This window comes from Aplidium turbinatum, chromosome 7 (genome assembly GCF_918807975.1).
Source record: "Aplidium turbinatum chromosome 7, kaAplTurb1.1, whole genome shotgun sequence".
Classification (NCBI taxonomy): Eukaryota; Metazoa; Chordata; class Ascidiacea; order Aplousobranchia; family Polyclinidae; genus Aplidium; species Aplidium turbinatum.
The window spans coordinates 4230054-4246053 of record NC_137478.1 but is presented as its reverse complement, the minus strand read 5'-3'; the positions used below and the strand labels follow the sequence as shown (position 1 = coordinate 4246053).

Below are 16000 nucleotides of genomic sequence, written 5' to 3'. Positions count from 1 at the left end.
TGTGAATGCGGCACGGTGATCTAAAAATTGAGAATAACGCATCAATATAATAAAGCAAAAAATCAATTTCCCTAAAAAAAAGAACCTCCGCGGAATCCTTTAAATTCACAGAACCCCACTACATGTTTTGCAGATGCCCTGTTGAAAAGCATTGCCAATGCCGTGGATAATACACTAGGAGCAGCACAGGCTGGTAAAGCTTCAAGCATTGAAAGATTGCATTTTGCAGGACATAGCTAAAATTCACCTTCAACTACGCTAACTGTTATTTCAAAAAATGCGGAAAATTTTCTACAAAACCTTTTGAAACCTGCGGGACGCTTTTATATATGTTTGAGTTAATAGAATGTCAAAAAAAAATACTATTACATTCGAAAAGTTGGTTAAAACACAAATGATAATTATTTTAAGCGTTTAAGCGGAGCGGACTTAATTGCTACCTTATCTTGTAAAAGCAAACCATAGCAAGTTTCAGTTGAGTGGCGTCAAAAAACCAGGTGGCCAACGATAGCCTGACATGTGAATGTTCTGTTAGTGTCTTGTTGCTTATTGTCGGGACGCCTTACAAAAGAATCGCAACAAAGGCCCTGAAAGTGACACCAATTGTGTTCGTTGTTACGAACAGCGAACGTTCGGTACGACCAGAACAATGAAACAAAATGAAGACAAAAAAGCGCCACAAAACCTCAACTGTTGAAGAGAGACAATTACGCTGAACCTTTGAAAGGTCAAAGGCTTCTGTTCCGGATGAATAGGGTGAAGCGTGGCTGCAGAGACTGCCCGACATCGTATAGCTAACCTCCCACACGCAAGATGAAACATCTTATTTGTTTATTATTATTGGTATTCCTCGCAAACAAGCTGCAGACATACCACTTTAGGATTCTTTCTATTCTAAGTCTTTTGCATTTTTGGTTTTGGAAGATATTACAGCTGTTAACAATTATTAGAACATTAAATGTGTTTGAATATTTCAAATTTCTGATCATGTGCAAAAGACTGCGTTATTTAATATGTCTGGTAGAGCAAACAAACTTATGTCAGCAATGGTAAGCGAGGTAAGTTGTGTAACCAGTCTTTAGGAAGTAAAATTTCATTGCAAACTAAAATCCTTTTCTCGGTACAATATTGCCAGCAATTAAAGAAGAAAAAAACTTTCTTGCCAGTAGGCTACAATGGAGGGGTGCCCAATATGCGGCGAACGTTAAACATCCAAGATATAATGCAATTGCAAAGCAATTAGCTTGTGACAACTACTATGTACGAAAAATCAGGCTCATCAGCAAACTACAGCCGGGTTATTTCCAGCAGGTCAAGTGGTTAGCCTGGATTCACAACAGCCTTGTTTTGCTTCAAGCAGCCCTACTACCTCAAAGCAAACAAACAATTTCAAAATTAAGAAACCAGCTTCACAACTTTTACTTTCTTGTTTCGTGACAGATAATTCCTTGGCTAGAATCGTTAAAGTATTACATCAAAAATATGTCTTTATTAAACTCGATAGCACAAAAACCATTGAAAGGTTATGTCGCTAAAGCAAAATAAAGGATAACCCACCTAACAAAATCCTGATAAGCAATAAAACAATGACAAAATGCAGATATTAATGTCAATAGGGAATTGGAGAAGCAGAAAATTTGTAACTTACAAGCGGATAGACGCAAAATCCATAAAATTTGACTTTAAAAAACAGGAAAATCTTCTGAAGAGCACAAAAATTTTCTTAGATTTTTCTCTTGTATGAAAATTTTCTCCTCCCGCTTTTAGTGACGAAGGTCAATACGTTTTCTGATTTCTATGGCTAGGCCTATTTCCACACCAAATTTAATTTAGCAGCTGCTTCCCAAGCCTTTGCTTTTGGAGACTTTATATCATTTCATGTGGAATCAATATAAAAACCTAAGAAATTAAAATCATTTCAGCTTTTGATGGAAGTTCTTTTTAGCTTACATTGTGGATGGTGAATGGATGGTAGGCTACCATTTTCATTGTAGGATATGAATGCTAAAATTTGTATTTAGCCAAAGCATTTTTGCAGTCAAAGTTCAAATATTATTTGCTACTTTACGAAAACTGACCAAAATGTTGCTAGACAGCCGCAAACAGTTTTTCTGGTCTAGGTTTATCGCAAAATACGCTAAAGTTTTCAATACAATTTGTGGGCACGATCAGGCGCATGCGTTAAGGCCTGAAGTAAATACTGTAGGTTGCGGATACTTTGTATTGAAGAAATCAATGGTAGGCTACCATACTAAATTGATATATTCAAGGGTATTGTAGAGATTTTTCCACTCAAGTAGGCTATAGTCCTGTCAGTGGCAGTAGGATACATAGCCTATCATTCTTATCAAATCACAATAAAGCTTTCTTCTTTGGACCCTAACTCGGTATTATTTCAGGTGCTCGAAATGTTTCCAGCGAGCTCGGAAATATTCAAAATACGTAGTATTTGTTTGGTTGCTATTGTTTTCTTCAAAGGTGTCTTGTTTGGGGGACCAGGTCACGAGTTAATACCGAACCCAAATTTCAACGGCCCAGAGTGGCCTTATGCAAAAAAAAAATCAAACTTTCCTCCGTGGAATGTTTTTGAGTAGGTTACGTCACTGGTTTATAGCCTATCTTTCCATTTGTGTACTGTCAGAGATTTCTCCAGTCAACCTGTTTAGAGACAAAATGGTACACGAGCTAACACCTCGGGCTGTAGGCTACTGGATGAAAACATTCTTTAAATCAATTGGTTTTAAAGAACAACTTTTCGAGCTTCAGCTCCTCAAATCTTGCAGTCTCTTCTCTCGCCATGCTACACAGCTCTATGTTTTTACTTTCACCTCTAAAGAGTCTGAAATAAACGTTGCGATGAAACTGTTAGATTAGAGTAGTTGACCGTACCTCCAAACACCTCCCTCCCACAAGGATCAGAATTATCTCGTAAAGATTGGGAGAAGCTCAAACATCTTTGCACAGGAGTGGGACGTTTTAATTGCAATATGTTTCAATAAGGTGCCAAACCGTACAACACATCATTCATCACTGCCCCATTTACGAACCTCGAAATAGAGATGCCAATCTTACAGCGCTTGACAACAGCACAGTTCAATGGCTGCAGTGCCTGGACGGAATAACATGAGTGCTACCACTTCAAATGCACGAAAAAAATAACAATAAGGTGTTGATTTTTAGATAAAAGATTATGGTTGATTAATGTTTAGTCAACAGACATAAAAGGGCTACGATAGTGGAGAACAAGCTTACTGCAGAAGAAATGTTTTATTTGATTGTGTAAAGGTAGAATTTAAAAAGAATATAAACACCAGCTTTAAAGTCACCAAAGACATACGATGTGTTCTAATTTCAAAAGTTGTTGCTTGCCAAATTGTGTTTAGCGTCACCTATCGCCTGAGGCACAAACATTTTCTTTCACCAATCATTGGTGCGTCTTAGTAGGCTTTGCCACAGTTGATAACAAAAGATGTAACTTTTAGCAGTCAATTCGAAGTCGAAAGAAAATGTGAAAGAATACGAGTGCAAAGATACGTTTGAGCCAAGGCAATGCCTTGTTTAAAACATGGTGAAGACCTCGAGAAATCTAAGAAAATACACTCGACCAATACGACTGATGGGTTTTATCCTTGTCTGTGCTTGTTTGCTGCACATTCATCAGGTTCGAGTAGGTCACCAAAACTATCCAGAAACAGCAGCCTATTGTAGCAGCCTAATTCTACTTTACGAAACTCTTCAGAATATTTTTTTATGGTAACCAGCACACATGCTACTGTATATCATAAGGTAGGATACTACTCATTGACGGAATTAGAAAGAAATTTTTAGGGAAGCAAAGTAACTGTTTGTGGGCAAATATTTTTGAAGTGTAAACATACTGTTTCGTAAAGTAGGATACCATCGTGGATATGCCAGACTACTGTAATCTCTTTGGCTATGATAAGCAGACTACCTTAATATGAACTGGAACTTTCTCAATTAATCGAATACAGTGATTTCAGATTTATCTGGAAAGTCAAGAAGCTTTGAAGAAAACTAGACGGTCAAAAGCTCCTTTGTTTTTATCAAAAAAAAGTAAAAGAGAGACCAAAGGTTAGATGTAGAATATTTTTTGTTTATTGTAAATGCCATCAGTTCAGCCTTCCCTTTATAAGCCATAATTTGAATTAATGTTGTAGCCAAGGCCTTGTTAACTGCCCCCCTCCCGTATCCCCTGCCGGAATGGCCCACTGCTATTTAGAAACCACTCCTTTTAATCTGTTTAACGATTTTTGACAATTTAAAAATTTAAAAAATAAAAAAGTTACTACAGAAGCTTGGTTGGGTTGGTTTTGAATCTTTATCCTCGGACTGACACAGCCTTGATGAGTTGTTCCTGGTAGTGTCGCATACTTATAGAGGCTTTTGACGCAGGGCCGGTTACCGAGATTGACAGTGTGAATTTTCCGATTAGGTTGAAATTTTGTTACCGGGGAATTATTTCATCCAATAGGTGCCGCTGAATAGAGAGCAGTTCTCATAATACGTTGCTCAAGCGCACACCCCGAGAGTCAAACCAGCGACGCTTGATCTTGTAGCTTATTTGTTCACGAGGTCACGGGTTAACTATTTGAGCTATCGGGCGGACAAATACGATCAATTGGTATCATAGATAGCTTAAATCCTGCAAGACCGTATTCACTGCTTCCCAAACCCCGGCTGGGGCCCACTTCCGTCTACTCTATGGGCTCACACATATTTAGTTTGTGCAGCGTTTTTTGGCTTGTTAGTAAACATTGCTATCTCAAATTGCCTAGTTCGGTTAAATTGATAAACTTCAGTGTTAATCGAGGTAGGCTATAAATTGAAATGTGCCCTGAAAATTACACAGCTACAAAATTACACAGCACAGGCTACACAGCATCAGGCTATACAAATTTTAAAGAAATAAATCACTCAAATCCTTCTGTGGTCTTGAATGAAATTTTTTTTTTGAAATGTTAGGCCAAATTAAATTTTAGACTAAACCAAACCTTCTACCCAAATTCAATTTTAATTTGATGAATTTTGTAACATGCATAGCGACCTAAGATTGCATATAAAGTTTGTATTTTATTAGAAAATAACATTACCGGGCCAAAAAGGCCCAAAACGTTACCAAAACAAGATTATATTTGACAAAATGTTTCGGGGGAAAGCCCCCAAACCGCCTTCCTGACTTTTCTTTTTCGGACATTAAGTTTTGCATTGTCAAATTTTCTTACAAATGTCGCTTTGGTAAAATTTTGGGCCTTCCCCAACTTTTTACTAGATCTGCTACTGCATTGTCGGCATAGCCTAGTAACTATTTTCTTCTAGAAAATCTGAAAGTTATTTAGTCTTTGCTAAAATGATAAATGTAAATTTTCTACATTGAAAGAGTTTGCGGTCCTATCCTACTACTTTTTTGTCTTATTTTTTAGCGCCATCACCAAACATAGGGATCCATTAGTAGATTTCGGGGAGGGGTGCAAGATGGTGCTTACATGGCCTTGTAATCGTTAAATGTAATTGTTTTTGTTGCCTTACAAATATTGCATCACTTTTGAACTCATCAAAATTTTTAAAAAGGAGTGGAAATAGGTAAACAAGCTTTTAATTTCACATTTCAGAAGAGGAAGATTTATCTTTTTATCGCCGTATGCGTAAGAAATCTTCAATTACATCTTGTGAAGAGCAAAAGGCTGTGGTATTTTTGAAAACTCACAAGACAGGTAGGCCACAGTACAAAATTTTGTTTAGAGGAATACAGCAGGTTACAGCAATTGTTTGAGTATGTTCTACTGTTAGGTTACAGTCTCTAATTATATTATGCTATTTATCTGATAATAAATTCAGCAAAACATTTTTCTAATATTTGGTATGCTAAATAACAATGGCTTAAAATCCTGTAAAACAAGCTAGTCAGGAGAAAAGGTCACATTCTTGTAAATAGTACAAATGATATTTCATAATATTCAATGCAGATAATGTATTCAATGCAGATAATGTAATCGAAATATACAAAAGGCTGTAGCTTCAGCGATTGCGGGACACGATATTCTCAAACTTAAAAAGCTTTCTTTGTAGCATCTTTATCCTGATAGTTTCGCATACTTGTAAAGGCGTTGAACCATTGACGCAGGGTTCGTCACAAAGATAAACTGAATTTCAGTTGACCCTTTAACAATTTTTCGTTTGTTGATGTGTTGTGTTGTCTGTGATTATTCTATTAAAAGATGCCACTGAACAGAGAGCAGTGCTGATAGTGTGTTGCTCAAGCCCAAGTGCACACCCTGAGAGTGAGAGCCAAATCAACGCTGTTTGATCTTGCGGTTTCTTCGGGTGCAAAGTTGGGCTCTAAACCAACTGTTCTGTTCTTGCGTTTGAGGCCGCTACAAGTTACGTAGATACATGTATATCCAGGCACAGCAGCCAATGGATTGTGTGTTCATCGAGCGCTGATAGGTTCACAAATCTACCCTAGGGTCGATATACAAGACATTGATAGATAATGTGGCATACAGTCTGAGCATTTCTGAGCAGCAGTCTGAGCTATGCAGTCAAATCAACTGAGCTATAGGGACGGAATGCGTTGTTTATGCTATGGCATGAAAAAACTTTTATCTTCTACTTTGTATTTAAGGTAGCACCACTGTCACCAACATTATTCTACGCTATGCTCTGAAAAACCGGTTGAGTGTTGGACTTCCCATGCCAAAACATTGGCAGTTAGGTGGTTATCCAGCTCTGTTTGATCGCAGGCTTGTTGTGCCACAATTGCCGAAGTATGACGTGCTCTGTCATCATTTGAGGTGAGCCGGAGAGCAAATAATGTACAACTGAGATGATATTTAATCAAGTTTAGTTTGTAGTACGGTATCTAACAAATACAAGTTATTCTGTTCAGACCTCATGTTGCTTGACGTTTAAGTGATCTACAAATAAGATCTTGCATTTGTTAAGTGCGTTGTGCAACAAACTGCAATAGGTCACTTGCGTAGCCTAACTATTTAAACCGTATACAGGCAGGGGCGGCTCGCTAGTGTGTGCTGCGGTGCTGCAGCACTCCCACAAAAGTTTTCAAATATCTTAGCGTTTCTTCTGCCCAAAATGTAGTTTATGTTTTCTATTCACAGAATTGCTGACTGTGTAGATTATATTTGGCAACTCTGCGTGCTGTGAAATATTTTGCGCAAGGTTACAATAAAACAAACACTCGATCGTGACGTCAACGAGCCGCGTGTTTTCTTGAGTTGCCTAGACAAATTAATAGCAAAAGCTTGTGCTGCGTTTCAAACAGCACAATTCAGATTTCAGAGTTGCCAGGTTGGCATTTTTTTATGTTATTTGGCGTGAAAAAATCTTGTTTAGCATTTTTTCAAAATTTGGCAGTTTTTTAGCCTTTTTTGTTGTTCTTTTGCGCAAAAAATTTGTTTGGCATTTTTTAATTTGGCCTTTTAAACGTTGTTCACATGACTAACCACTTGTTTGGTTTTAAGCTTTACAGCTGTTGTTTATGGCTGACCAGCAGACCTGCCGCTTGTTACTGTAATGAATATTATTATTTTAATATTACTAACATTGTTTTACCATGTGAGTTACATTACCCTGTCGTGCTGAAAATACGCTCAGAATGCACCTAATCAAATGTGACTTTTTAAAATTTTCTGAGGGTGGCCCCCAGACCCCCGCTGTTCAATTCGCCTTCGGCGAACACGCAGCACCCCCATTTCTAGAACTCACCAGCCGCCACTGTATACAGGAGTTGATAAATGATAGCTATCTATTACAATATGATCATGGTTAAACATCTAAATGGCTTTGTGAACTTTACCTTGGTGTTTCTAAAAGACCAGAGCAGTTGAGAGGATACTTTGGGCCAGGTACCAATGACTTTCGGACACCGGATCGAGATACTTCTAAGAAATCGCGCAATATCGAAAGAATACGAGGTGGTTTCTTCCTGGTTTCTTCAAACATCCGGCCCCTTTGAACGGTTGAAAGCCCCTAAAATTATGCGGTCCCGCGTCCAAAAGCACTCCCTGCCCCCTCCTTTCCCCTTCAACGTTGCTGTAAAAGGTTTATGTAGTGTGATTTATCAAAGATACGCCGCATATTATGCATTTGTAGATACGATCAAGCGAATCTGCAAGCCGCTCTTTCATCCAATGCGGTGGCAATAACCTTGCTGCGTGACCCTGCTGATGGTTTTGAGTCTGGATTCGCATTCTTTCGAGATTGGCCTTATACAAAATGGTTCGACGATATTACCAGGCCAGAAAATCTCCGATTATTCCTTGATGACCCTCACAAGTATTACAACGTTTCAACACCTTGGTACTTTCGAGCAAAAAATTATATGACTTTTGATTTAGGTAAGATATCTTCATGCAATAACTACAAAGCAAGCGGGTTGTTTAAAATCTGTCAGGCAATATCAATTGGACATTACTGGTCTACAGTGTTCGAATTTATTTAAAACTTACATTAATAAAATAAATTTTTCATTGCTGGTAAAACATTCAAAAGTAGAGTTTGAGCAAGGAACTACAGTTAAGCCTATTATAAGCTGTAGGCTACTGTTGTAACCGTAGGTCTAGGTGCGTTTGGATATATTGTTGTGATATATGGAAACTTTTGGCACAAATTACAGGTTTGTTTGTAATTACAATATTGCAAGCAACATAATATCATCATAATAGCGGCGCCAGTGATTGTTGTAAAGTAGGTTGCAGATTATCTTCAACATCACAAAGTGAATAATATAATAAAGTGGCTTTCATTGTCTTGCAACGATTTGATTGATCCAGGAGTAGAAAGAATCGTATTTCGTTTGTGTTAAAATCGCTCTTAATTATCAACCAGGTTTTGACTCTGATCAAAATGGTTTGAAATACGCCGAAGTGGTGATACAGGAAGTATCGAAACACTTTGACTTGGTTTTAATCACGGAAAGAATGGATGAATCTCTCGTGTTGTTAAAAGGTACTGTAGTTTTTAATTTGTTACTTTCTTGATTTGAACTGTTGGGGTGGAGCATAGCCGTACGAGCCAGGGGGGCAGGGGGGGCAGCCGCCCCCCCTGTTGTTTCAAAACGTCGCGAATTCGGGCAAAATCTTGAAATTATTAGGGCAAAAATTGCTATATAAAAAGCTACGAAATTGCATGAATTAAGAAAAACTATAAATTCGTAACTTTTACCTATCAAACTAAGTACAGCCTCTTATTTGCACAAGAAATGTGCCGCAAAATTGTCATTTGGCACACCCGTATTGATGTATTGTATTCCATGGTGATCAAATTGTAGTACGAAATGCATTTAACCAACTGCATCATGCCAATTTGGGCAGCCACCAAAATATGTCTCTAATAGTTTTGTGAAACTGAACAAATCAAATGGCAAAATTTGACCTTCATAGCTAATTTTATTAATTTTCACACATGCATCGTGTTGATTTGGGCAGCTGAAAACATGAAATTAGGCTATTTGATGAAACTGATTAGTCTGTTTATGCAACTGCCCAAATTAGCGTGAGGCAGTTTCCCCAAAATAAACAAATTCATTAATTTTTCCCATTTACATAACTGTATCGTTTAGATTTGGGCAACAAAAAAATATGAAAATATCTGATCATAGTCTATTTATAAAACTGCCCAAATTGGCATGATGCAGTTGCCTCGGCATCAAAATTTACAGTCTTTAATTTTTTTCATAATATTAATAAATGCATCATCTTGATTTGGGCAACTACAAAATATGAATTTATATAAATCCGTTGAATAGCCTAGCCTACTTTTATAAAACAATTCGGGTTGGGAGGTCACTGTACTTTTTCAACCATAAACGGACATAGCTAAGCAACACCACAACATTTAACAAAAACATGTTATACCTGTTAAAAGTAATGTTAAGGTGTTGCTTAGCTTTGTTTATTTACTTTTATAAAAGGTTCTGTTACTATTCGGCGAGTTCCCTATTCGGCAAGAGCCTTTTTCGGCGAGTTGCCTATTCAGCGATTTTTTGAAAATCCAACGACGCCTTCTGCAAATCCGATGATTGAATATTATTCAATATTCAGACATTGAATCAATGTAAACACGTACTGTTAGGCTAATTGGGTTCTTTGAATCCTACGTCATCGTCTGTATGCAAACTTACAATACTGTATATTAGTTATTTTTGTCATCAAATTACCTAGCCTAACCATATTTTTAGAAGTAGTGCTGCCAGACCTTTTTATTTTTGTACTAAAATTTGTATCATCAAAACTACTTTAATTGATTGAACAAAGTTTATTTGAACAGAAGTAGTATGTCTGTGTTTTATTACATTTAATTATAATTTATCTATTGTTATGTAGTTTTTTCTGAATCCGCATGGTCACCCTGAGCCGGTTTCCTGCAATGTTTATTTTTCTGAGTCTTTTGTGACATCACAACTGAATATTTAAGTGGCGTTGTTTATTATTTGTGGTGTGTAAAACAATATTTGTTACTCCTACTTACTATGCCAAAGTGCAGAAGCATCGAGCAATGCACAAGCAAGGTATCTTCAGAGATGAATTCAGTCGTTCTATCTTGATTAGCCTACTTTGGTAAGAAATTCTAGCTAGCTGGTGATCAGTGGCGTAGCCAGAGGGGAGGGGGGTGGGTAGGCTATTGCAAAGAGCGAGTTTTGCCATTACCAAACATTCAAATATCTCAGCCAGGAATTAGCAACAAGAAAACATAGAGACTTGTAGCTTTATTTCCGAAACATGCTGAAGAAAACATGATCTTATTCTTTTGCTATGCCACCGGACAGCACCCTTTTACAGGAATATTCATAACCATAGGCGCCTAACCCGTGGGGGCCAGGCCCCCATGCATATTTATGCGTGGGAGCAACTTTTTATGCTGCATTGATCCATAAAACAATAGATGAACTAGCGATCGGCAGCAGGAAAACATTTTTAAATGCAAACCGCAACAGCTTCGCGCTAAATAATCACTAGAACGAATAGCGATGCTACAATCCCACACCAAAAAAAAAATCTGTCATTTTTACATTGATTTAACGTCTGCAGACGTTGAATCAATGTAAAATGACTGATTTTGCTGCCTGAGACATAGCAAAAATCTACCATTTTGCGTCGATTCAATGTCATCAGATGTTGAATGCACCCAAAAACATCATAATTTGCTACGTTGACGCAGCGTGCGTTTAGCTTTATGCGCATGCAAACAGACTCGATGTCGCTTTCGAAAGTCGAAACCTCTGCAGAGAATTGTCGCGGCAGTGAATCGCTTGCTGTGAAAATGAACTTGAAGTCTCGGCCCGAGGTAACCACTAACCAACGTAACTAGGGCTGGTGCAAACCGCATTGCGTACACGTGGCATAATCAACACAACGACGGACTCACGCTAACTGCATAGCGCACACACGACCGTTGCCATAGAAACCCGATCAAAGGCGGGGAATATGCACATCTTTTGTTTCATCTGCAACACGAAAACGGGCGTATCACAGCGAATTGAAACTTGAAAGCTGGTCAGCCATAAGTTGCGATATTGTAGTGAAAAGGGTGCAATGTCAAGTCGAAAACTTAATCAAACGTCTCTATGTAACTATTTTTCAAGGGCTGTTTACGGATGTCAGCAACTTTTAAATTTATTCAAGGTGACGTGTTGTTGAATTGATGTAAACATGACTGATTTTGCTTTCAACAGGTATATTTTCAAGCGTATGATCAAGTTAGTATTTTCATTCCATTTACAGACAATACCTTTTAGTAAACCTTTTCGTCTCTTGTTTCATGCTAATAAATCTAGTTCGTTGCTAAACTTTGTTGCGCTTAGCTTAAAGAATCGCAGTCCATCAACCGCTAGCCAACGCAGACGCATAGCATGTGTTTTGGTCGAGTTTTGTTTATAATAATTAACGGTGGGTCGAACGCAGCGATAACTCCGAGTGTGGCAATAAAAGCAATTCTAGTGTGACGACATAATTACGTCATCCATCTGCATGACATTTCGCTGAATTTACGTTGCTGCTGGTGAAACACGCTTTCGCCCCCACGGCCAAAAAAATAGTTAGGCGCCTATGTTCATAACCACATTTTTGTTGAAAATACTCTCAGAATGCACCAAATTCAAAGTAATTTTTCAAAATTTTCTGGGGGAGGCCCCCCAGACCCCCCACTGCTGGGTGTCGCCATAAGCGAAACACACCGTCACGCCACTGCTGGTGATCTTGTTATGTTAGTTTTTTATTGTTATCACGCACCGCATACCGGTACATTATATTTGGGCAATTTCTATAAAAGCGTGCACATTTGGGCAAATTTACGTTCTGCCCCCCCAAAATGGTTTGGTCTCGTACGGCTATGGGGTGGAGCCAGAGGGTGGATTATTTTACTACTCCACATGAATTGACTTCAACGTTTGGCCGGATACAATAGTAGTATAGGCTTCACATCTAAGGCATGCAGATCTCACATTCTAGTTATTAGGCTAAAAATGAAGGAATTGTTGACGATATAGTCTGCTTCATTATAGCCAGGGATAGCCTATATACAGTACCATCTCATTTAGCGAGTGTTTGAGCAAACAGCCCATCAATGCCTGTGTGGAGATTTTGTAGTTGAGAAGGCTGTTTTTGTGTCTTTGCTTAAAGTACCTTCTACAATCTACATTCCGTAGACTCGTAGAGTATTAAATCTAGAAATAAACTGTTCCATAAAGATGAATGCTAATGACTTGACAAATCATAGTGGGATGATAATTAACCAGTAGGCATGGATCGTATGATCATTGATCAACTCATTGTTTTCCTGTCAGTATGGGAACTTTTACCATACATACAATTTACATATTGCGAACATGTACTAACAAGTGGTGTGTGTAAATGTTAAAAAACGTGGACTCAAAACTGATCCTTGTGGGACACTATATGTTCTTTGTTATAATATAAGATGCATTTGCTCATTTAATGCCTTTCTACTTCAATCAAAGTGATGCAAGTTGTGCACACGCTAATTAAAGAAATTGGTTAGGTTTTTGTCTTGCTATATTTTTTTAAGTAATTTTGACGTTACAAACAACTACGTATTTAGTCAAATATTTTTAACTTAACACTAGGTAACACATTTTATGGAAAGCAAGAATTTCGACAAACATAACTTTAACGTACTATAAAGTCGTCAATTAGATTCAAATTATTTTTTAAGCTTAAAAACTGGTTTTATAGATTTGCTTTGCATGGAGTCTTTCGATGAAATTGTGTACTTGAGGCTGAAAGTTCGTCAAGATTTCGCTCGAAGAAACACGACTGATGAAATGAGAAATCAAATGAGACAATGGAACTTTTTAGATTTTAAGCTTTATGAACACTTCAACAAAATATTGGACATAAAGGTTTAAAATCAAACATAAATTTTAAAATCAAATTCAGTTTTTCTCTTGTTGGTGTTAAACCCGTGTAGCCTAAAGATGCAGGGCTGGCAAAGAAAAGTTAAATAACATCTGAATAAGTTGGCTACGACCCTAATAATTCATTTTGAATTCGTTCAAAACAATTTATAAACACGTAGAGAATGCGGTGTGTATTTATTGCTTTAGTTAGCATATCGAGGAAGCTGGGCAGTTTAATACTGACCTTTTTGAGTTTCTAATCTGAGATTACAATAAAGAACCGTATGTCCAAAAGTTAAAAAAAAGTATTTCTGTAATGAGATAAAAGCAAGTATTTTTTCATATGCTTTTGATCAACGTTTTTAATACTACAGATGCTTAATTGTAAATCGATGTTGTATTTTTTTACTTTTCCTCTTCTTTATTTCTGCCGCGTGTAATTTACTATTTGTTAACTAAGATTCGACAATATGGACAAAAGAAAATGAAAGAATCGTTAAAGAAATATCACCAATTACTTGAAGAAGCCAACCAAAGGTATTTAAGCACAACTAATATCTCAAGCTCATCTAATTTTTTGGAAATTGTTTGTTTGTAAAGTTATTACCATTACAAATTAATAGATAAAAAAAAGTAGTAAATAAGCCTACTGGATAGCGACTATGATAAAAAGAAAACTAACATGAGATCTCGCCTGCAAATTACTTTCAAGAGGGTTATTTCAGAACATTAAATATAAAGTATATCAATTAGCACTTGATGCTTTTTAGATGCATTTTATATTACGACCAGCAGAAAGACAAACCCTGGGTAAGCCGGATAAAGTTAAAAGACAACACGGATAAATTTTGCGAAACCTTATCTTGGGGAGAGGTTAGTTAGGCATACTTTGCTTATCATTTTTCATATTTTTTTATGTCAATTTATTATTTTTTTAATATTTATTATTTTTAATATTGATTATTTTTCTATTATTCATTTAGTTTATTAAACTGCTTCACTGGCAAGTTGAAAGTGATAGCTAAGAGTTTTTTTTTTACATTTTTCTTTTTTTACATTTAAGAGTTAAGTGAGGCTTCCCGTGACAGCACTGAGTATGGAACACGGGCCGGTGGAGTGAGACACTACTCCACTGACCGCTACGCCACTCAATGCACCAATACCATGTTTTTAAAGTCATACTAAATGAAAAACCTGACTTGGCGATTATACACGTTCTTTGTGTTTAACATGCTACCATAAAACGATTTTGAATAAAATTTTGCCCCATTGCGGGCTGACCACCATTCCGCGAGCGTTTTGTCAGAGCTTTCAAAACCGGAATGGGCGTGAGCAGCGAAGCGTGCGATTATACAGTGTACGTCACCAGCGACTAGCAATCAGCTGATCGGGCTTCAAATGGCAGATCTTGTTCTTCAAACAGTAAATCAGCCTCTTTTACATAGATTCAACGTATTTAGGCCTTCAATCAATGTAAAATGAAAATGTAAAAAAACAAGTTTTTGAAGGCAAATTCCACAAAGGCATGTGAAACGATTTCAGTTAGGCAATTCAGAAAACGTGGAGTAATCAGCATTTTTTACATGGATTCAACGTGTCCAGGCCTTGAATCAATGTGAAAATTCTTGGAACGCAACACGTTTGAACTTTCCAACCAATGCGCGAAAAGACTTTTGATAATGCTACTGCTAGTCGCTGGTGACGTAATTGTTTCCACTTTTTGGTTATTTTGCAAAAAATAAAAAATAAATGAAACATTGGACTTTGCGCCTTGCCAGCGCCATTGAAAACATTTTTTTTTCAGTAATTTTTTATGAAATGTATTCTTGAGTGTTCAGTTTACGCATTTTAATGCTTAATTCCCGTTTGAAAATTTCATTTAGTAGGTCTTTAAATCAAATTGTAGCTATATGCTGTTTCATCTTGCTTGGTCTGGGACTTCATGTCTCTAAAAAAACATAAGATGCAAATTAAGTTATGTTTTGGGGATTTAAAGACAATTTCTAATAGCTCACTCAACTGGAGATAAGTATGAGTTCTGGATTATTTCCTTGTGGGCTCATTCTATTTTAAATTTTAGCTTATAAACGCCTGGACGTGAAACTACTGTATGTTCTATTGAAGTAAATTGGTGTATTTTTAACTTTACAGGTAAAATTTGGAGACACCATCCGTCATTTTCAGCAGTCCTATACCAACACTGAGTTGATAAAGCAACCATCAGAAGAGGAAATGAAAGTCATGCTTGAACAAGCGCAAAGTGGCGTCATTGGCATTGACGCTGTTAAAACTTCGGCCTAAAATCAGTGCCATAATAGCTGTCTACAAATTTGTTGCGACCTTGCCAAACTCTTAAATAAATAATTTATTTCGGTCTCAAGCACGTTTAACGCTCGCGTTCTGCCGCCTCTAGGCCTTTGCTATGTTGACATGCAATGGCATACGCAGGGTTTTGTAACGAGAAGGAGGGAATCAAATCAATTTCAGATTTTTTGACAAAGAGTAACACTTTAATATCTGATAGCCTACTTAGGCCAGTAAAAATTAAAAAAAACATTTAAAAAAAATTTAAAAGGAAGGCGAGTGAAAGAAATGCAAGATCAAAGC

General features: G+C 37.2%; 1 protein-coding gene across 1 annotated transcript; it reads left to right on the top strand.

The window, feature by feature from the left end:
- Positions 1–3470: 3470 nt before the first annotated feature.
- Positions 3471–15762, top strand: LOC145774735 (galactosylceramide sulfotransferase-like). Its single transcript, XM_082586032.1, has 10 exons — positions 3471–3661; positions 4002–4092; positions 5631–5732; positions 6644–6812; positions 8131–8375; positions 8866–8985; positions 13230–13396; positions 13854–13930; positions 14164–14266; positions 15545–15762. The coding sequence occupies exons 1-10, from the start codon at positions 3566–3568 to the stop codon at positions 15692–15694; spliced, it is 1320 nt and encodes a 439-aa protein (XP_082442158.1). The 5' UTR covers positions 3471–3565; the 3' UTR covers positions 15695–15762.
- Positions 15763–16000: the final 238 nt, after the last annotated feature.

Coding starts and splice junctions, on each gene's coding strand:
- LOC145774735 (XM_082586032.1), top strand. CDS start 3,566: ATGGTGAAGACCTCGAGAAATCTAAGAAAATACACTCGACCAATACGA. Junction 3,662..4,001: donor GTTTGCTGCACATTCATCAG/GTTCGAGTAGGT, acceptor CAGTGATTTCAG/ATTTATCTGGAAAGTCAAGA. Junction 4,093..5,630: donor AAGTAAAAGAGAGACCAAAG/GTTAGATGTAGA, acceptor TTCACATTTCAG/AAGAGGAAGATTTATCTTTT.